We start from the raw sequence: 23,148 nt of genomic DNA on the forward strand, positions 1-23,148 counted from the left end.
ATATTATTGTGGGAAGGGGGATATTGGTTTGTTTTTGTTTTGTTCTTTGTTACGTATTTTGTGTTCTTATTTTGCAGCTTCACGCTGTGAACCATCCTGTGATCTTTGGATGAAGGGCACTATACAAATTTAATGAGTAAATAAGTATTCATTTGGTTACTCAGAAGCGAAGCCATGCTGGGCTTCAAAAACAAGCGTTTGCACTTTGAATTATGTTCCCCCACCCTTTAAAAAAAAAATTGTTGCAAATATAACAAAGGAAAAACCATCCAACTTCGGATTGTGCTTGGAAGCAGACCAGTCGCTGTTGGCGTCCTTTCAACTCAGGCAAGGCATGTACCCTCCTAGTACTTCATAACAGCTGCATTTTATGCAAGCTGCAGTTTACAGGCCATTTTCCAAACCCGTGTGCATTGCATTGCGGTAGTCCAGCTGTACATTTGAGGGAACCGTTGCCTTACCCTTTTGCTGTGCTCCCCTCCAAATTCTGAGACCGGGAGGACCGGGCGGAGATGGCCTGAGTTTTAAAAAAGGATGTCTTGCGTTGCCAAAGTGACATTTCCATTATTCAAATCCTTGTGCCTCCTTAATTTGCATGCGGGTCTTCCTGTGCCCTCACAGGAGGCTATTAATGGCTCCCCAGGACAGCTGCGCTGACAGTCAGAGAGATACCAGACAACAGGTTGCCTTCTTGACTTCAGCTGGCGCATGTGTCTTTTCTGCAGGAGCAGATAATATTCTATCAGCAGGGAGGGCGTGCATGTAAAAAACAGAGGATTCTCTTGTTCCGGAATTGAGCAGAGGGCATCCTTCCTTTTATAGGAACGCCTCTTCGGCTCAACAAATGTATGGCGTGTGTGTAATAAGAGTCTGTTTGGGGGAGATCGAACCCTTTGGGCTCCAGAAACCCGAGTGGCTGGTTAGATTCCTCAACCCCATTCACAACTTGGCGGAATAATTTACAGGACGCTCCAAGCCACAGAGATCAGGAGCTCCACATTGGTGCTGCCTCTTCTAGACCTCGCCCCACTCCTAGGCCCCTATGTGGGGACACAGCTGTGCTATATAAATATCTTCAGATGATCTTGGGAGGGGGGAGGATTGAGGGCAGGGGGGGGGGACAAAGTCTCCATACTCTGCATCTTGTGGGTTGTTGGTCAGCCAGGGAGCCGAGAATAACAATGCAGACAAGGGCTCCAGTTTCCTAAAGCACTAAGGCAGGGGTGAATCATAGAATCATAGAGTTGGAAGAGACCACAAGGGCCATCCAGTCCAACCCCCTGCCAAGCAGGAAACACCATCAAAGCATTCCTGACATATGCCTGTCAAGCCTCTGCTTAAAGGCCTCCAAAGAAGGAGACTCCACCACACTCCTTGGTAGCAAATTCCACTGCCGAACAGCTCTTACTGTCAGGAAGTTCTTCCTAATGTTTAGGTGGAATCTTCTTTCTTGTAGCTTGAATCCATTGCTCCGTGTCCGCTTCTCTGGAGCAGCAGAAAACAACCTTTCTCCCTCCTCTATATGACATCCTTTTATATATTTGAACATGGCTATCATATCACCCCTTAACCTTCTCCTCGGGTGGGGAAAACTCTGTTTCCACCCGAGGGCCGGAATCTCTTCTGGGCAACTTTCCAGGGGCCACATGGCAGAGGTGGGCAAGGCCAGCATCAGATATAAACATTACCTTTGTACAGTAGGATACAGTACTTTCTGCACTCGCCTCCTTATCTTCTACCCACCAAGCAAAAGGCATTATCAGAATTCAAGGACGTGTTTCAGCCAAGCAAAGGCACCCAAGGAAGGTGTGAAGCAGGGCTGGTGGTTATGGCCATGGGAGACAGCACCAAGGGCCAGGTGAAAAGGCTTAAGGGGCCACATTGGGCACCCAGGCCAGAGGTTTCCCCACCTCTAAAGGGATTTGATGGAGACCTCTGGCTGTGATTGGCTAAGCTGCTGTGAGATCACAGAGAGGGCAGGCGCGGCACTCCTGCAACTGTGGCGATAGTGGTGAGCAAGCTATCGTTCAGAAAAGCGTCCGCTGAGAATGAGGAAGTTGTGATATACAGTATGTTACTGAGGAACACCATTAAGATTTCTCAGAATAGAGTTTGCAATCCTTTGGGCTAGATAACTTCACGGGGATTCCTTTAAAGAAAGAAAAGTTACATAATAGATGCACATTTAACGATCACTTAATACCTGCAAGAGAGCCATTGTGTGGTAGTGTCCTTAGGCTAGCCACAGTTTCTCACCCTAGCCTAGCCTACCTCACAGGGTTGTTTTGAGGATAAAATAGAGAAGGGGAGACCCATGAACACCGCCTGCAGCTCCTTGGAAGAAAGGTACAATATAAATATAACAATAAATAAACATGCATTATGCATCCGGTTAGGTTGTCTCTAACATATGTATCTTCTAGCATGTATCAAAACAGACAAAATATGTATTTTATGAATATATACTGTATATATTTTAACACAGCTTGAGAAGGAAGAATGTATGACATACAACTTTTACAAATCCATTAAGCTATTATTCAAATCATCTCAATCTACTCTAAATAGGTTGTACCAACCTCATGGGAACCCCAGAAACCATGGGAGAAGTCTTTGCGCTCAAGCCCCATTGGAATGAATGCCATAAAATGAATGGACACGTGGCAAACTGTGCTTGGGCAATGGTTTAACCACCTAGAAGAAATAGTTTCCCTCTAAACATTGGGGTTGGACTAGGTGACCCTTGGGTCCCTTCCAACTCTATGATTCTGTGATTCAGTCGTGTTTACTTCCCCATAATAAACACACCGAAGGTCTCAGATGGAAAGTTTTACAGAATTAAGTTCCACGATAAACTAACCCACGATGGTGACTTAACTTGAATCACCCAGAATGGAAAGAAGTTCATTGCACAAGCACTTTTTCCATGCTCCAACAAGCTGTTTAGGCTTCGAGCGGCCAGCCCTCCAAGGACCACAATTGTTTTCCTGCCCCCAGCCCAAGAAGATCTCACCGATTTGGGCGGCAATGGAAAAGATGGAACAACATTAAAGCATTTCCCATTGCAACCCAAATTGGCAAAAACTTGGGCTGGGATCAGAAAAAAATGATGATGCCCCCAAACTGGGGGTTAAACACACACACACACACATACACACACACACCACTTCCAGAGTGGGTGGTTCGGTGCACAGTTCATAGAATCCTAGAGCTGGAAGGTACCCTGAAGATCATCCAGTCCAACCCCCTGCAATGCAGGAATATGCAGCTGTCCCCTACGGAGAATTGAACCTGCAACCATGGTATTATCAGCACCATGATTAAGCAACTGAGCTACCTGGTCTCAGGCATTGTGTGAACCTGGTTTTTGACAGCGTTCATACATAATTTCGAAATGACGAGGTTGGATACATCTATATCCTTTTTTGGTTTTGGTGGCTCTCCTCTTTAAGAACATCCTTGCTGGGATTTAGCAGCCTAGAGAAATAAGGAGCTGCCTTATGGGGAGTCAGGTTACTGGTTCATAGTGCTCAGTGTTGTTTACACTGACTGGCAGCAGCAGCAGCAGCTCTCCAGGATCTCAGGATCTCGCAGGCCTACCTGGAGAAGCCAACGGTTGAACCCCTGGGACCTTCTGCCTGCAAAGCATTATTTTATTAAAAAGTTTGTTAACTTGATTTCTTATTCTTCCGGTAAGTTTCACCATTTCTGCATATTCCATGTTTTTGTATCCATTCTTCCTTTGCTGGGACTTCTGCTTTTTTCCACTTGGGGGCAAGTAGCATTCTTGTTGCTGTAGTAACATACATAAATAAATTTCTATACAAATTTTAAAAATTATAAAATTGTCCAGTAGCACCTTAGAGACCAAGTTTGCTCTGGGTATAAGCCTTTGTGTGCATGCACACTTCTTTAGATACATGCACAGAAAGGCTTATACCCAGAATAAACTTAGTTGGTCTCTAAGGTGCATTATGGTGCTGGAGGAGACTCTTGAGAGTCCCATGGACTGCAAGAAGATCAAACCTATCCATTCTGAAGGAAATCAGCCCCGAGTGCTCACTGGAAGGACAGGTCGTGAAGCTGAGGCTCCAATACTTTGGCCACCTCATGAGAAGAGAAGACTCCCTGGAAAAGACCCTGATGTTGGGAAAGATTGAGGGCACTAGGAGAAGGGGACGACAGAGGACGAGATGGTTGGACAGTGTTCTCGAAGCTACGAACATGAGTTTGACCAAACTGTGGGAGGCAGTGGAAGACAGGAGTGCCTGGCATGCTCTGGTCCATGGGGTCACGAAGAGTCGGACACGACTAAACGACTAAACAACAACAACAAGGTGCTACTGGACATTATTTTAATTTTTAAATTTATTTTGACTGCGTCAGACCAACACAGCTACCTACCTGAATCTAAATTTCTATACAATTTACATAGTTCTGTCCCTATAATTCCCAAAAGAAAAGCGGGGTTGTTAATTTACAAAAGTTATTTTGAACATCCTTTTCCATTCATTGTGGGGACCCAGGTGGCGCTGTGGGTTAAACCACTGAGCCTAGGGCTTGCTGATCAGAAGGTCAGCGGTTCGAATTCCTGTGACGGGGTGAGCTCCCGTTGCTCGGTCCCAGCTCCTGCCAACCTAGCAGTTCGAAAAAGCACGTCAAAATGCAAGTAGATAAATAGGAACCGCTACAGCGGGAAGGTAAACGGCATTTCTGTGTGCCGCTCTGGTTTGCCAGAAGCGGCTTTGTCATGCTGGCCACATGACCTGGAAGCTGTACGCCGGCTCCCTCGGCCAATAATGCGAGATGAGCGTGCAACCCAAGAGTCGGTCACGACTGGACCTAATGGTCAGGGGTCCCTTTACCTTTACCTTCCATTCATTGTATATCATTGATAACCTGGCTACCTTTTGGGAACCATATGGAGATTTCCAGATCCAGGTAAGCAGGTATTTCAATAGGAAAGAGGGGGTCATCCTCTGCTGGCCTTGGGAATGTTTGCGCCTGGATGAGAAAGGCAAACAATGGAATGCAATTTCAAGGAATGCCAGAAAGAGGCGGTAGCTGGAACTCTGGAACAGGCTTATCAAACTAATAGTTTCAGTTTGCTCCACGATAAGGACTGCTCCAAGGCTGCATGGGTGGTGAACATTTTAAGGAGGCGGAGAGAGAGAAAACGCCTTGCTCTCATATAGAAAGGACATATTTAAAGTCAGGGGTGAAGAACAGTTTTCTGTCTGAAATTGAGCCACCCTCATGGAGGCAGACGGGGGCTCATGCCATTGATGGGTGAGGCCCTGGGCATAGTCAGGATTTTTGATGGGGGGGGCAGGCTTTTGTTAGTACAGTAGTAGCCAGTATTTGGGGGGGGACCTTTTTTAAAATAGCAAATCAAAGTTGATTTGATTTAATAGCAATCAAAGTTGTTGAGCTTTCTTGGGAAATAACGGGTAAAATAAAATACCCCATAAATAGGACACTGAAGGGGCAGGTTTCTGCTGGAGGGGCAGAACCTCAGATAACTCAGTACTTTCTATACTTTTCAATAATATTTGTGTATCTGGGTGGGAGCTGCCTCCCTGCCCCCCCCCCGGGCTATGCCCATGGGTAGAGCCTCAGATTTGTATTAATTTGTTTTTGTTTTTGTGGTGGGGGGCACTCTCGCCACCCCCCCCCCCCGCCATGGGCATAGCCAGGATTTGGGATGGCAGAACCGACGTGATTGGTCAGTTAGTTAAGTATTTCTATTGTTTTACTTACTTATCTGGGGGGGAGGGGAAGGAGCGCCCCCCGTATACGCCTATGCCCTATGCCCCCCTTGACTATGCCCATGTGCGAGGTCACACTTTCCTAGGCGTAAGCCCCACTGACTTAAGTGGATCTTATTTCTGAGAGAATGTACATAGGTGGCTAAAACTCTAAATATCTTTTTAAGCTCAACCCTTTCTTAAAATGCAGAACGATAAACTGCTTGACATTGGCATTAATTTAAGCAGAAGTAATGTCAGGCGATGATGGGCCGACCTGCCCTTTGGAACCAAGAAGCACCCACTTAGCTCAGTAGACGCTTCGTGTTAGGGTCGTGGGTTCGAATCCCACGTTGGGCAAAAAATGCACTCGGACTATAGATGACCCTCGTGCTGCCTTCCAGATCTAGGTTTCTATTATTCTCGTTTACCCAACTAATTCCTCGGCAAAGGCCGAAATCTTTCAGTTTCTATTCTCCTCCTTTGCGTAAAGCTCTGCGTTAAAGACCCGGCCAAGGCGCACGAGACTACAGTTCCCGCCATGCACCGGACAGCAAAGCTTCCGGGTGCTTGTAGTCCTCTTGAGCTCCCTCTTGCCATCGCATCGAGGGAGCGAGGCCGGCCTGGCGAACTACAATTCCCATGGTGCCGCGCGGCGCGCCTCCGCTTCGCCTTCTCTCTCTCTCCCCCTCTGCCTCTCCCCGCTTCGCGCTCCGAACAGCTGATCGCGAGGCGCAATGGCTGCAGCAACCGCCGCGGATGCGGGGCGCGGGACGGCGGAGAGCGAAGCGGGAGACGGGGATCTCGGGGGCGACAGGTAAGAGGAGAGACCCCCCTCTGCAGACACGCACCTTTGGGTGGGGGGAGGGAGGGAGGGAGCCCCGGTGGTTCTTCCCGCACGGGTGTTCCCCGGGGAGAGGCGCGCTCCGTTGCGCCTGGTTGCGAAGGGAGAGAAGGCAGCGCGCCCGGGGCGGCTGGATGCGCGGAAAACGGAGCCCCGGCCGGGCTGAGCTCGCTGGCAGAGCGCCCGCCTTCTGCGCGGAAGGTCCCGGGTTCAGTCCCCAGCATCTCCCGGGATTTGCGGGGAGTCGATCCCATCAGGAGAGCGCAGAAAATGCCGAATTAGAGGACGCCCTGGCAGGGGTGCGAACTTGAATAAAATATCGGGAAGGGGGGAGGCAAGCCATTTGAATGGCCCCCTCAAATATTTCCTTTACACCATTTGAATGGCCCCCTCAAATATTTCCTTTGCCCCCTGTCACCTTCTTTGTGCACCGTCCTGAGCACTGTCTCTCTTTGGGTTTCAGTAGTCGGCATGTGGAAGGATTCAGTGGTCATGGGAGTTGGAAGCTACCATGAGGGTCATCTAGTCCACCCCCCCAGGCAGGAATCGTTTGGAGCAACTTGGGGCTCGAACCCACAACCTTGAGCTTTAGAGTTTCATGTTCAAGTGACTGAACTATGTGGGAAGACTAGGAGCCCATTGGGGCATACAGTGGAGTTGGCGAGTTTGGTCTCTACCATAGGAACCAACTCCTAAATATTGGTCTCTACCATAGGAACCAACTCCTAAAATATTGAGGGGGTGGGTAAGCCCCACCCTACGTAATCAATCACATGGTGCGGCACATTCACAGCATTTGAATGGCAATGCCCATCAGCTTTGGGAGCATTTTTTCATCGGGGGGGGGGGGCTGGCATGTGATTGATTACGTAGGGTGGGTCTTACCCACCCCCTCAATATTTTATTCAAGTTGCCCCCCTGGTCCTTGCCAAGGACGGAGGCCCAGGGAGGCACCAAAAAGCTAATCTCTCCTCTCTGGCTCACATGCTCCCTGGGCCGTCGGGTGAGGTGTGCAGGCTCCTCTGGGTGCCTCAGCAGGGGAATACAAGGTAGGATTTGAAACTGGTCCCCAGGGTCATCTAGCCTGACCCCGGAAATCTAGCAATCAATCCATGTTTAGGTAAAGGTAAAGGGACCCCTGACTGTTAGGTCCAGTTGCAGATGACTCTGGGGTTGCGACGCTCATCTTGCATTATTGGCTGAGCCGAGGGAGCCAGCGTACAGCTTCCAGGTCATGTGGCCAGCATGACTAAGCCGCTTCTGGCGAACCAGAGCAGCGCACGGAAACGCCGTTTACCTTCTCACCGGAGCAGTACCTAATTATCTACTTGCACTTTGATGCGCTTTCAAACTGCTAAGTTGGCAGGAGCTGGGACCGAGCAACGGGAGCTCACCCTGTCGCGGGGATTCGAACCGCTGACCTTCTGATCAGCAAGCCCTAGGCGAATATCACATAACATTTCGAAACAACCAGGCACTTTTGTGTCTAAAAATTACCAGTAATTTTTGACATCTTAAATATAAGTAAATTTGATTAAGGATTAAACTTTTTGCTTTTTGCCCAATTCATCAGATGTAGCACACTTATTCCATATTAAAATCTGTTCGTCTTTACGGTGCCCCAAGATTGTTTTCGCTACAGCAGACTTAACACCCTTTGAATTGTGTTTGCAGGTTTTGAGTGGTTGTACGTATAGGTATCTTTGTTCTCTCATCCGGTGCCGACCTTTGGGATAGAATAGGCATTTAAACAAGCAAATAATACTGACCACCGACGAGGTCAAACATTGCTCTTTCTATTGCCACAGGCTCTCTTCACACCAGAGCCATAGCTGGGTGATCTTGCGCCCCTGGCAGAACCATCCAGATTGCGCCCCCTAGCCACGGACAAATTAATTCTTCTTTCTGCCTCTCCTCCAACCCCTCCCCCCACCCATTCAATTCACCCTCTATTTAAAACCATTTCTTATGAGGCAATAATCAATATTTATGGATATGTTTTAGCCAATTCTGTGCCCCCCCCCCCGCCTGTACACCTGGCGGGGGCCCAACTCGCCACCCCCTGGCTACGGCCCTGCTTTACACCAAAAAAGCTCACTTGCAGCCTTTATCTGCTAAGGTCACAAGCCGCTTCCCAATCTGCAAAGAGTAATTCCAAATGGCAATGGGTGTTGTTCATTTGGAGGAAGGTCTAGTGAATGCAATGCTCAACTAGCAGTGTTAGAAATTTGCCAGGCTCATTTTGCGACTGGCATGCGTCCGATTGTGACCATGTGGAGATCTCTGGGTGCCAGGCTGGCGACGGACATCTCCACCTGGCTGGTCCCTCCAGCTTTCTTAAGCAGGTCACCAGAAGAGCTTATTTGTTGCGTTCAATGTAAAACATGGTTCACCTCCCATCCTCAGTTAATCCCCACAACGACCCTGTGAGGTAGGCTAAGAGGTGGCGACTGACTCCAAGGTCACCCAGTGAAACTTCATGACTGAGTGGGGATTTGAACCCTGATCTCCCGGGTCCTAGTCTGACAGTCTAACCACTACACCACACTGCCTTCCTGGAGTTATTCTGCTGTGGGTCAGCTCTATAAATCAAGCAAGTTAATCAATATGGGGGGAAAGCCAAATGTCACTTAGAGAAGGGTCTGAAATACTTTTCTTGAAGCTTGAATTTGTTTTCTACTGGATCATTTTATTTCACGTTTTCATGTATTGTAAACTGCTTTGAGACTTTTTCCCTTTAAAATATGAAGTGGTATAAAAATGAAATTAATAATAATAATTGTAAACTTCACCACGAAAAGGTGCCTAGACATTCCATTAAGGTGCCATTTGGCGATTAGCTTATATATCTGAATTCCTAACACTGTCAGCTAGGCTGGGCTTTCTCTTTGTTCTGCTGGTGCAGGTCTGGAATTTAACCCACTGTGGGGATTAGGCCCTCTGGGAAGCATGGGCAGTTTTAACCTGTTGCTGACTTGCACGCCTGCCTCTTTCCGAAAACACCTGTGATGCTGTCCTGAATATCACACACAGGGCTCTGGAGTTGCACATTTTGGCCAACGAGCCAAAGGCAAGTGTCCCCCCGCCCCCACCATACCCAAAGTTTAGAAAGAGGAAGCCTCCAGTTTGATGATGTCAGTGCCCTGGGAGTTTGTCCGTCTCTGTATATAATACATACATACAGTACATACATACATACAAAATATCTGAATGACAAAAAACAGACCACAAAACACAAAGAGAAAAGCAAAACAGCTATTTTCAACGAGAGGAGCTTTTCATAATGAAGTCAAAAGAAAAAGAAATATCAGGAGGGAATGGAAACGATGCAATTATGAATCTACAAATGGGGAATAAAACACAATTTGCGTGGTGCAATGAAAGAGATAGGCAATTCCCCCCCCCTTTTCTATTTACAGATGCCACCAAATATAATATTTATTTATTTATTTATACCCCGCCCATGTGGCTGGGTTTCCCTAGCCACTCTGGGCGGCTTCCAACAAAATATAAAAAACACAGCAAGACATCAAACATTAAAAACTTCCCTAAACAGGGCTGCCTTCAGGTGTCTCCTACAAGTCTGGTACTGTAGTTGTTTTTCTCTTTGACATCTGCTGGGAGGACGTTCCACAGGGCGGGTGCCACTACCGAGAAGGCCCTCTGCCTGGTTCCCTGTAACTTCACTTCTCGCAGGGAGGGAAACGCCAGAAGGCCCTCGGCACTGGATCTTAGTGTCCAGGCTAAACAATGTGGGTGGAGACACTCCTTCAGGTATACTGGACCGAGGACATTTAGGGTTTTAAAGGTCAGCACCAACACTTTGAATTGTGCTCGGAAACATAATCATATTTCTAAGGGATTTGCCACCCATGTGCTGTGCTATATTTAATAAATGACCCCCAAACAGATGAAATGAGAAGGCTCAACATCACCCCTAGCCGCAGAAAAACGACATGCCATTCCCCCCAGAAATAGCAATGAACATAACTTTTTTAAGAATACACACACAACTTTCTTGCACGGCTTAGGGGCCGCCACAGAGAAGGCCCTCTCCCAAGCCACGAGCCACCAGCCTCTGAGGGCAGAGGAACTAGTAAGGTGGCCCCCTCTGCCAATCTTACCACCCCAGAGGGACTGTAGGGAGGAATTCTCCCTTTCAGATATTTGTTTGAGAAATTGGCCTCAGGCCCCTGGGATCTCGATGGAGGTTCTCCCAGCCTCCATAAGTGGGCTTGTGCAAAATTTTGAACAGCTGCATAGGTGTGTGTGGAGGGCAGGGGAGAAGAGCAGCAACTGGCTAAAACGCCAATGCTTTCCAGAAGCTAATGCTAAACCATTGACTAACTTCCTGCCGAGTTAGGACTCAGTACGGACCTACTGTATTATTCTCTCCAACCCTTCCTCTCCAGAGCTTGGAGCACTGACTTAGCCTAACAACAAGCCTGCGAGGTAGGCAATGTATATACTGCACTACTGCAGAAGAAGGGAAGGATGTGTTGTACGGGAAAGGAATCCAGTTTCTCGAGAACGGCTTTTAAAAGGAAAAAGAACCAAAAGCTTATCTCTGGTGGTTTTCGTGTAAATGCATTTTCAGGCGTCACTCCAAATCCTGGCGGGTTCACTATCTGGGGAGAAAAAACACATTTTTCTAAGCAACAATAGCCTGCAATTTGAATGCCGGGGGGGGGGGGAGAGCAACATGCTTGAAAACAGAAGCATTTCCTTGAGGGATAATTTCTGGATTCCATGCAGTTCTGTTAAAAATAGCCCATTGATAGATTGGGTGGAACTTAGCCTCCAAGTTCCCAGTCCAGGTGAAACGTCTCTCTGAAGCAAGTCATGCTAGAACAAACGGGGGTTCTGCTGGAGCCCAGCTGCCCATGAACCCCCTCTGGTTTAGCAGGTGTTGTGCAGGAGATCTTCCTCCCGGCGGATTGCCCTGGAAAGTTCCTTTAAGAAGTTTCAGTTCTTGCAGTTCTGCTCCAAGGAAAGCTTCCTTGCCTCTCTCCTCTTCCATTCACTAGGCAGGCATGTTCAACTCCCAAGAGACTGTGATCTACTCCCAGTATTTAAAAAACTGGCAGTGATCCACCCATTGTCATTGGAGGGGGGGAGGAGCATGTGTGGGGTGGGTGGATTGGCCAGAGTTGTTGAGCTTTTTTTTGCAGAGTTCTTCAGCTTTTACTTGTTAACTTTCGGTAAACTTTATTTAATTCCACGATCGATAAGGGTCCCGCAATCTACCAGGATCAGCTGGGGATCTCCCGGTAGATCGCAGTCTAGTGGTTGGACATGCCTTCACTATTGAAATTCAGATTGTAGGCATTTGGAACTAGGAAGGCTGCAATTTGGTCTTATTCAGGCACCCCCAAACTTCAGCCCTCCAGATGTTTTGGACTACAATTCCCATCATCCCTGACCACTGGTCCTGTTAGCTAGGGATCATGGGAGTTGTAGGCCAAAACATCTGGAGGGCCGCAGGTTGGGGATGCCTGGTCTTATTGACTAGAGCAGGGGTCAGCAAACTTTTTCAGCAGGGGGCCAGTCCACTGTCCCTCAGACCTTGGGGGGCAGGGTGGACTATATTTTGAAAAAAGAAGAACAAATTTCATTGCCCCACAAATAACCCAGAGATTCTTTTTAAATAAAAGGACATGTTCTACTCATGTAAAAACACACTGATTCCCAGACTGTCCACGGGCCGGATTTAGAAAGCGATTGAGCCGGATCCGGGCCCCCAGGCCTCAGTTTGCCTATCCATGGACTAGAGTGTAGACCCATTGTAGGTAATGGACATGGCTACCTTACCCCGGGACTGCAGTCTTAGGCTTGGATTCAGCTGTGTACCCTACCCTAGAAGCAAGACCCATAGGCCTTCTGAGAAAGCATGCCTCACTTTTTGCTGTACAGTATCTCCTGAAGCAGAGTCTCTGGGATTGCAAGAATCACTTTGGAAACAAGTGTTCCTGGATGTTGTTCTCCTACTAAAGCACGCAATTGCATTTCACTGCTGCTGGCTTATTTTTAATACTTGCTTTTGGCAACGGGAGCAGAGACGCTGGCAGGCCTCTCTCTGGACAGATCCTGTAAACAGATCCGTTTTATTTGGCCCTTCAAAGATTTTCGACTGTGTTTGCTCGAAAAGGGGGAGGGATATTCCCAAGTCGTAAACGAGAGGCAGACGCCGTGCAATATATTGTTCTCTCCATGTTTGAATGTGATGGCCCATCTATAACCACATGCATGGAGAGCTCGCAGGTAAAGCTACCACCGGATGGCACCAGCTTCATGTGGATTGCAGAACCTATGGAGCGGTCAGTTTGTGGGGTGAAACGGCTTTCTCCCGGCCTCCAGAGCACTGTCTGGAGAAGGCAGCGATGCCCAAGAAAATATAAGTTGACAATCCCTGAAACAGAGACCTAGCTCTCACTGAAATAGTAAACCAGTGTCCAGGCAGTACCACTTCATATTGCCAGTAGCGTTTGCATTACTGACCATATACACCATTTCCCCACCTCATAGAAAGCTAGCATGCCAGCCCTTCTCCTGGACATGCTACGTTTCATTTGGCAGGGAATTGTATTCTTATTTCTTTTCTGGCAAGGAGAATTTAATTGTGCGAGCCTCTATGTGCGCTCTGAAGTGGGTTGCAGCCCAGAGAGCTCAGTCTAAAAGCACGAGACTTCATCTCAGGGGGGGCGGGTTCAAGCCCCACATTGGGTGAAAGATTCCTGCATCGCCTGGGCCAGGGGGGTTGGGCTAGATGACCCTCGCAGACCCTTTCCAGTTCTGTGACTCAAGCTTCGAGCCACAACTTGACTCCCTCCATGAGGACCAGAGCATTTGCTGAGATTAATGTGCCTTTCAACAAGACAGCGTCTTTTCCATCCACTCTTATTTGGACGGCGCTGCTTTCAGTATAAACTGTTAGCCTAGGCCAGCCCTCCTTGCTTATCTTTCGCAGTTGGTGCCATGCCGCTGTGAGTCTGCATTTTTGCGTGTGGCAAGTAATGATCACAGTGGCTTCACCATGTGTTGACTGGCTTGCGTGCCTCGTTTTGTTTTTTTGAAGAAGGTGCCTGGGTGCTCTTACGCCACTAGGGGGAGATGAAAATCCCGCGGCTCGACGGCAGAGAGGGCCACGATTCATCAACTCTCACTGGGGGAAATATACAGTGGTACCTTGCTCCTCAAACTTAATCAGCTCTGGAAGTCCGTTCCAAAACCAAAGCGTTCCAAAACCGAGGCGCGTTTTCCCATAGAAAGTACATGCAGAAAGGATTAATCCGTTCCAGACTTTTAAAAACAACCCCCTAAAACAGCAATTTAACATGAATTTTACTATCTTATGAGACCCTTGATCCATAAAACAAAAGCAATAAACAATGTACAGTCAGTCAGTCAGTCAGTCAGTCGGTCAGTAGCTGAACTGGGATCCACACAGTCACAAAAACAAATCAACTGAAAAAGCCTCAAAACAAAAAACGCAAAATAAATAGCAAAAGCAAAAGCACCAAATATCACCTCAGAACACTGCAATCGGAAACGGAAGGCTTGAATTACAATGGGGTGGGGTGGGGTGCAAATTAGCAGCGCAACAGGAAACACGGGGACTCAAAATGGAGTGTGCTCGGCTTCCGAAAAAAGTTCGGAAACCGAAACATAGAATCATTGAATCATTGAATCATAGAGTTGGAAGAGACCACAAGGGCCATCCAGTCCAACCCCCTGCCAAGCAGGAAACACCATCAAAGCATTCTTGACATATGCCTGTCAAGCCTCTGCTTAAAGACCTCCAAAGAAGGAGACTCCACCACACTCCTTGGTAGCAAATTCCACTGCCGAACAGCTCTTACTGTCAGGAAGTTCTTCCTAATGTTTAGGTGGAATCTTCTTTCTTGTAGTTTGAATCCATTGCTCTGTGTCCGCTTCTCTGGAGCAGCAGAAAACAACCTTTCTCCCTCCTCTATATGGCATCCTTTTATATATTTGAACATGGCTATCATATCACCCCTTAACCTTCTCTTCTCCAGGCTAAACATACCCAGCTCCCTAAGCCGTTCCTCATAAGACACCTACCTACCTACTTCTTCTTTTTTGCAGCGTTCAGGTTCCACGTTTTTCTTGAACTAAGCCGTTTGGAAACCGAGGTACCACTGTAGTCAGTTGAGACTCCCGTGGGGGGAGGGGGGGTTGCTAACACAACCATTTTTCCTGTGACAGTGATCCACACAGTAACTGCGGATTTAGAAAGCTCCCTCCCCCAGAGACAGTATGCTCACTTGAATTTTTATTATTATTTAATTTATTCCATTTATACACCACCTTTTCCTCCAAGGTGCTCGAGGTGGGGTACGAGGTGGTCGTAACCCGAGGTACGACTGTATTGTACTACCAACCTTACTATATGCTTGTGAAACATGAACCACTTATAAACACCATCCCCAACTCCTCGAAAGATTCCATCAACAGTGTCTCCAAATTTTTTTACATATCACTTGGGAAGGCAGGCGAACTAATGCCAGTGTACCGGAAGAAGCAAAGATCACCAGTGTCGAAGCAATGATTCTTCAACATCAACTTCATTGGACTGGTCATGTTGTGCGGATGACTGATGATCGTCTCCCAAAGCAACTACTCTGTTCCAAACTTAAAAATGGAAAGCATAATGCTAGTGGTCAACAAAAGAGGTTCAAAGACACTCTCAAGGCAAATCTTTAAAAAAAAGGAGTATAAACACCAACAACTGGGAAACACTGGCCTGCAAGCGCTCCAATTGGAGAACAGCCTTTACCAAAGGTGTCATGGGCTTTGAAGACACCCGAACGCAGGACGCAAGGGAGAAATGTGCTAAGAAGAAAGCGTGCTTGGCAAACCCTCACCATGATTAACTCCCTCTCGGAAACTAATGTTCCCACTGTGGAAGGACGTGTGGGTCCAGAATTGGCCTCCACAGTCACTTACGGACTCACTGTTAAGACTGTGTTCATGGCTGTGTTCTTACTCAGCTATGAGGGATCACCAAAGAAGAAGAAATGTTTTAACAGAAGAAGAGCACTGGATGCTACCATTAGGGGGGGGGGCGTTCAAATGAATGCTGGGAATTTTGCCCTTGTGTAGCAATGCCCTCCGATCAGTGTAATAATAATGACACGTGACACAGAATTTAAAGGTTAAATTGGGTGGTTCAGGCCACAACTTTATTAAATATGCATGTTGAGCGGAATTGGCTTAGGCGTTGGAACCTATCAGACTAAAACCGACTCCAACCCGTGTGTTGAAGTCCGTGAGAAGTTAACCACCAGTAAGGAACCCGGCGATGCCGATCAACCGGAACTCCTTCTGTGGCCACCGAACGGGGCGTGCCTTACGGCCCTGGCTACTCCCGGCTCTGGACCAAGCCTCGCCCCCGGAATCCTTTAACGGAATTACTTCTCCAAATTTGGGCAGGTGATGACGCAATCTGCCCCTCCTCCATCCTATTGTTATGCAAATTTCCAACGCCTAACCGCCTAACCTAAGTTGTGACGACATGCTACGAGGTAGGCGAAAAACCCATCATGGCTAGCCCAGTATGGGAAAAGTCCTACCCGGTCCACTGACTAACCAGGCAACCGACCAGGTCCGCAGCAGCGCCCCCTATTCTCTTATTAAGGGGCGGGTGGGCGGGTGCTTCTGTTCGCTCCGGCGAACTGGGGATAAAGAGAACGAGCTCCGGCAGCGCGGTGGGGTTTAAACGCTGCGGCCCCGCCCCCCCATCCCTATTGGACAGGGGCGCGGGTGACGCAGGCGGGATCTTCCATTGCGCAGGGGCTGACACTGCAGCCCCCACGCAATGGGCTCGTCGGGCTGCCCACAACTCCACCTCCGGCAAAGGCACGGAAGTGGTTTTGTGTAGCAATGCCCTCCGATCAGTGTAATAATAATGACACGTGACACAGAATTTAAAGGTTAAATTGGGTGGTTCAGGCCACAACTTTATTAAATATGCATGTTGAGCGGAATTGGCTTAGGCGTTGGAACCTATCAGACTAAAACCGACTCCAACCCGTGTGTTGAAGTCCGTGAGAAGTTAACCACCAGTAAGGAACCCGGCGATGCCGATCAACCGGAACTCCTTCTGTGGCCACCGAACGGGGCGTGCCTTACGGCCCTGGCTACTCCCGGCTCTGGACCAAGCCTCGCCCCCGGAATCCTTTAACGGAATTACTTCTCCAAATTTGGGCAGGTGATGACGCAATCTGCCCCTCCTCCATCCTATTGTTATGCAAATTTCCAACGCCTAACCGCCACTCGAGCCCCCCCCAGGCTCGCCGCCAATCCGCTCACATGTTCTACCAACCTAGGTATTAATTTCAGCACAACCCTAATTAGAGGTTTTGCACTCTGTTAATTCGTCGTAAGATATTAATTAAATTATTACCGGGGGAGTGTGACCCTACTCTCTTATTCGCCTAATTAAGATCTACGTTATCCAGGACATCTCTTATGGCAGCAATAACGTTCAGTAGCCAGGCGTCATTCCCAATCGCAGAAAGGTGAACGCCATCATCGCGATAGAGGGCTGCTTCACTTCGTTTCAGGGTGGGATGCTGTATAACCCGGCCATTCAATGATAACACTCTGCGGGCCACGACTGAGTTCAAAAGCCTCCTGGATTTGTTCAAGGCTTTAGGGCAACGGCCATCACGCCAACAGCGTCTTTCCAGTAAAGAGGACCACAGTAAAGTCATCCGCGGGAAACTCTCCCTCATCAAGTCAAGATCTTTGAATATATGTTTCCTCAACTCGACCGCGTTGCGGTAAGCCAGGTCGTTTTCGCCGAGTTGCACAATCAGGAAATCTGGGGGGCCAAGTGAAGCAGCCCGGGCCTGGATGATCGGCAGCAACTCGTTCCACCGCATACCCCTTCTGGATATCCAGGAAACCTCCACATTATCTGGGAGGCCGAGCCCACATCCCAGACCAACTTCAATTGCTCTTCTCTGGGCCCAGTGCACTATACTGTGCCCTGCTATCCAAACCCGGATAAAATGGTAACCTGAAAAGTAAAGATGAAAGCCGTATCAGCACTGCCCCCAGAGTCGCCAGCGTCAACCTACGTGCGAATGTACCTTTTGTAAGCATTCGACTTCCATCTCCCCAACTCCTGGATCCTTTCCGATGACAAGCCTAGATGCATAGCGGAAGTGGCAGCGCCAATTCTAAAGGAATGGGCAGAAAATTCCGTGGGGTTGTACCCGCAAGATGCAATGGCTTTGCGGAGTACCCTGGTAAATTGCTGGCGAGTGAGCCGAGCACCATCATGGTGAATGAGCAACGGGCCAGGACCCGGCGGTCGGAGATAAAGATACCGTCTAGTGTCCTTCACTGGACAAGGACCTGCGGCACCTGTTGCCGGGAGGCGAATGCTAGCGCCTCTCCCCCTCTGGTCCGTTTTTGAGTGGCGGACGTGCACAATAGCTTGGGCTTCGGACAGTGATAGATCCCGTAATAATATACCCCGGGTAATACCATCAGGGTGGTCCTCACACACCACTTCCCCAACCCTAAGGGCCCCGAAGTAAGCTAACGAAAAGGCTGCTGAAAACAGCCGCGCTTCAAATTTGGACCAACAAAGAGTTCTCAATTGCCTATGGATTTGGGTAAGCATCTCAAACGTGATGGGCCGCCTGGAATCAGCAACGGGAGGCTGCTGCCTACGCCAGCCTTCCATTGCTCTACGCAAATGGAAGTTATCGCACGGGTCGGTGAGATAAAGAGATTTCGAGAAAAAGGTGATAGCTGCAGTGTGGATGCCAAGGGTCTTGGCGGCGCGGCCCAGCCCTCTGAGGTATACCACGTATTGCATAACCTCCTCAGGGGTTGGTGGACTCTCGATGCGCCCACCAGCGCCCTTCTGCCGGAAGGCAAGGAAGTCTGCCCATGCTCGTTTGTAGGAGCTGAGGGTGGCGGGGGCCACGGAAGCAAATACTCCCTTCAGGATTTCCCGTTTCCAAGGTTCCATAGGTGTTCCGGGAACCTCTCTGGACACTGCTGCGCATCTGGTGCTAATGAGCGGAAGCGGTCCATCTGGAAACGAGACAAAGCATCTGCGATATTATTGCTTAGCCCCGGCACGAATTTGGCTGAGAAGTGCATATTTAACTCAAGACTGCGCAGCACAAAATGACGTAGGAGGGCAGACACCCGCTCCGACCGCGACGATTGCCTGGTAAGCACACTGACTACCGCTTGATTGTCCGTGTTGAAGCAGACCCTCCGGTTCCTGAAGTCGTCCGACCAAAGATGCACTGCTACCACTATGGGAAAGAATTCTAGAAATGTTAAATCCCGAGTAATGTCCGTGTTTTTCCAACTAGGAGGCCAAGGTTCAGCACACCATCTTCCTCTGAAATATACCCCGAAACCCAATGCGCCCGCTGCGTCTGAATGAATCTGAAAGTCTGAATATAATGTAATGTTATCCTGCCATAACGATACGCCATTGTAGTGTTCTAGAAAGGTCAGCCAGTTCAGCAGGTCCGCTTTCACCCCTTTTGGCAAACGAGCCCTATGGAACGGTCGGGTTAGTCCTACAGTGAGCCTGGCAACCCTCCGGCAAAAAGGGCGCCCAGGCGAGATTACTCTACAAGCGAAATTAAGGTGCCCTAGTAGCGATTGGATTTGTCTCAACGTGACTTTTTTACGGGGAATAAGCTGTCTAATCAACTCCTTGAGGGCTGTAAGTTTCTCAGCCGGTAAACGCGAGGTTTGGGCCACCGTATCCAATTCAATACCTAAATACGTCAAACGAGACACAGGTCCTTCAGTTTTATCAGCTGCTAGCGGCACCCCCAGTTCGCTTGTAAGGGAAGCGAAGGCCTCCATGAGACCTGCGCAATCAGCACTGAGCGCTCCACCCACGAAAAGGAAGTCGTCCAGGTAATGAGTGACACCTGACAGACCGGTCCTAGCACGAAGGGCCCAGTCCAGAAATGTGCTAAATGTTTCAAAGGCCGAACAAGCGACGGAACATCCCATGGGCATAGCTTTGTCGATGAAATAAGCGCCCTCGAACCTAAAACCCAACCATTTGTAGTCGAGGGGGTGTACAGGAAGGAGGCGGAAGGCCGATTCGATATCGCACTTCGCCATCATGGCCCCTTTGCCAAACTGGCGAACCAGCTTCACGGCGTGGTCAAAGGACGCGTATTTTACCGTACAAAGCTCTTGCGGAATACCGTCATTAACTGAGCTGCCCCTAGGGTGGGAAAGATTATGAATCAACCTAAATTCTCCTGGGGCCTTTTTAGGAACTATGCCTAGCGGGGAAATGTGAAGGTTGGCTATAGGTGGAGTTAAAAATGGGCCCGCGACCCGGTCCGCCGATAGTTCTTTATTTATTTTCTTGATGGCTATGTCAGGTCGCTCCCTGACTGATTTTTGATTTGGCGGGTCGGTTGTGGAAGGCGGGATCTGGACGGGGATGCGAAAACCAGAAGAGAAACCCTCTTCAAGGTACACTGCAGCAGATCTATTAGGGTATAGGGCTAGCAACATTTTTAAGGGGGTCAGTTTTACAGGGGAGTAGGCCATGGCTAGAGAACAGTTAGACTCTATTCTGTCCGGAGGCTGCACCGTGGGAGGCACCGGGGGGGTATCTGTGGCCCTGGTGAGAATTGCCCTTGGCGCCCCGAAAGGACTGCTTCCCCTTGAAGCAGGATACCCCCGGATGCTGCCCCAGGCACTTCTCACATTCGTGAGTGTATTTGCAATTGGGCCTCTGGCAAAGTCCTTTATTGAACTCCCAACAGACCCTGCGCCGCGGGTCTTTCCTGGGCTCAAATCTGCCTACCTTCGGGGGGTCAGTTTGTTTTTTCTCAACATACGGCACTACATGGTTACTCCAGTAATGTTGGTGCCGTTGGTCCCAACGCGTTTTTGGGTTTTTTGAAGCATTCCTGCGGAAGTCTTCGTCGTAGTTCAAAGCTGCCGTCTCCCCCGCCATCTTATGAGCCAACCTAACGTCAGCCATGTAAGCAAATAGGTGCACCGCTCGCTTTGGGTATGCCGCGGAGATCACGGCTGCCCAAATGTGAATGCCCTCTAACCAATTTTCAAACGTGCGGTCAGCCCGAGGCGTCCTATATCGCCGACCCCTGTAATCCCGGCGCTTCTCCCCCTTTCCCATCATCTGGGTCAGGGGAAGAATGGTGAACACATCGATATAGTCCCCATTTAAAATTTTTTCCCTCTTTTTATCTGACAAATGAGAACCCAAAAGGATATCCGTGTCCGAATTTGTGGCATACTTCTCGTCGGGAATTAACGCACCGTCGCGCCACTCCAGCGTACCTCTAAATGACTTACGATGGGCGCTGGCCCTCCTTTTATGCACCCAGAGAGGGAAACCCATCTGGTCCTCCCCCACACCCCAATAATCCTCCATCGGGATGTCGCATTCCGAATCCGAGGACGTACCTGTGTCGTCGTCCGAATCATCCCTTCTGCTCTTCTTACGTTTCTCTGACTTCTTCTTCGCCTTTCCTCCCTGGCGACGGTCTTCTCCATCCCGCGACTCCCGCGACTCCGCGACCCCGCCCGCCGCGCGCCCCGCCGCCTCGTCATCCGTGGTCGAATCGCGCAGCTGCGCCCCCTGCTGAGCCGCAGCCGCCGCTGGCTGGGTTCCCTGCTGACCTGCAACAGACTGGGCCGCTCCGCTGAGGGAGCCGGGCACCTGAGACCCCGAAGCCACTGATTGCTGGCCGGGAGTATTAGAGCGTGCTTTCTGCGACCGGGTACGCGGTCCCTGAGCCCCATCGCTAAACCCCCCAGAGGTGGAGGTAGACAAAAAGGAAGCAGAGGTGGAGGGCCCATCCCGGTCATCAAACTGGGTATCTGCTACACAATCCTGTGAACTGGGTGGGGAGTCATCCTGTAGGCTTTCGGCCAGTGGGACCAGCGTGCTGCAGAGAGGGCCCAGCTGGCCACAAATGGATTGCAATGCATTTACCGCCTGGGCGAAAGCCTTAGGATTCACCTTAGCTGCCAGGTTTTTGGCCTGGCCCTGCTTGCCCTTGGAAGCCATGGTCGCAAGGACTTTTGACAAATACTATGGAATTAACTCCCTCACTTATATAATTACGATATGTATTTATACCTTATTTTATTTTATTTTATTTTTTATTTATTTATTTATTTATTTTATTATTATTATTATTATTATTATTATTATTTTATGTATATATATATATTTATTTATTTATTATTAGTATTATTATTATTACTATTATTTTATTTATTTTATTTTATGTATTTTATTTATTTTTATTTTATTTATTTATTTATTTATCTATTTTTAAATTTATTTATTATTTATACGTTTATTAACTAAATTTATCTATGTATACGCCTGTATCCAATCAATTATTACTAGCTGCCCAAAGAAGCAAGTTTACCAATAATTAATAAATGCACTTGGGGAATATCACCAGCCTAGAAACACACTAGATCACCGATCAATTTAATTAAAGTCCGCTAATAAATTCGCTGTTCCCACGTGATTAAATTGGGACGCTATCAACTGATTCCGCACTATAGCACTGACACCCGGTCACTGATTATGATACAGTTACTGATGTAGGCAACTCAGAGCCACACCCAAAATGGCTGCCAAATATGCACAGCAAGAAGCCACACTCAAAATGGCGGCCGCTAGGAGACACACGTGGCCACACACAAAATGGTGCCACACTCAAAATGGCTGCCGGATATGCACAACAAAGAGTCCCACTCAAAATGGCGTCCGCCAGCAGACGCACGCGGCCACACTCAAAATGGCTGCCAGATATGCACAACAAAGATCCCCACTCAAAATGGCGGCCGCCAGCAGACGCACGCGGCCACACTCAAAATGGCTGCCAGATATGCACAACAAAGCTTCCCACTCAAAATGGCGGCCGCTAGCAGACACACGCGGCCCCAATCAAAATAGCCTCTTTAGAGCAATGTACAGGTCAAACCAAACCCCCCTGAGATGGCCACCGGACACCACGTGGTCCCAAACCCCCTCCCAGAATGACGGGGGTAACCTGGGATAAACAGGGGAGCTGCCTGCAGGACGGGGGGGGGGGCGATGAAGAGGACTAAGCAAATGGGGGGGAGATGGAATTCACTCACCCGACCTCACGGCGATGTCCAGGAAGGTCGTGGCGCTGTTTCACAGAGAGACCCCACACGCAAAAGGGGAGAGGAGGCTACCATTAGGGGGGGGGGCGTTCAAATGAATGCTGGGAATTTTGCCCCTATTCTCTCTCCCCACCATGGGGCACCCATTGAGGGCAAGCAAATTTCTGCCCTTCATAGGCAAGGGTTGCACAAGGCACAGAGGCCTTCTGTTATTTTGGCAACATGGTGGAATCTTCCAACTCGTCCACTGGTTTTGTTAACTGGGAAAGAAGGAACTGAGCAATTAGTCTTGGTATCAATTTGATTTATCACTTTGTCAAAGTAATTACATTCCCTCATCGGTTTATGGGAAAGATGTAAGATATTCACAAGAAAATACTGCTA

The 23,148-nt window shown here is 48.8% G+C and overlaps 1 protein-coding gene across 2 annotated transcripts in view; it reads left to right on the plus strand.

Annotated features, from left to right (window-relative positions):
* The first annotated feature begins 6,430 nt into the window (after positions 1-6,430).
* Positions 6,431-23,148, plus strand: part of UCKL1 (uridine-cytidine kinase 1 like 1) — a 68,665-nt gene continuing 51,947 nt past the window's right edge. For both annotated transcript variants that reach the window (XM_035122407.3, XM_035122406.3), the window contains exon 1: positions 6,431-6,564. In XM_035122407.3, the coding sequence (XP_034978298.1) occupies positions 6,485-6,564 (80 nt within the window). In that variant the 5' untranslated portion in view covers positions 6,431-6,484. The remainder of the gene's footprint in view (positions 6,565-23,148) is intronic.

This window comes from Zootoca vivipara, chromosome 7 (assembly GCF_965207765.1).
Source record: "Zootoca vivipara chromosome 7, rZooViv2.hap1.1, whole genome shotgun sequence".
Taxonomy (NCBI): Eukaryota; Metazoa; Chordata; class Lepidosauria; order Squamata; family Lacertidae; genus Zootoca; species Zootoca vivipara.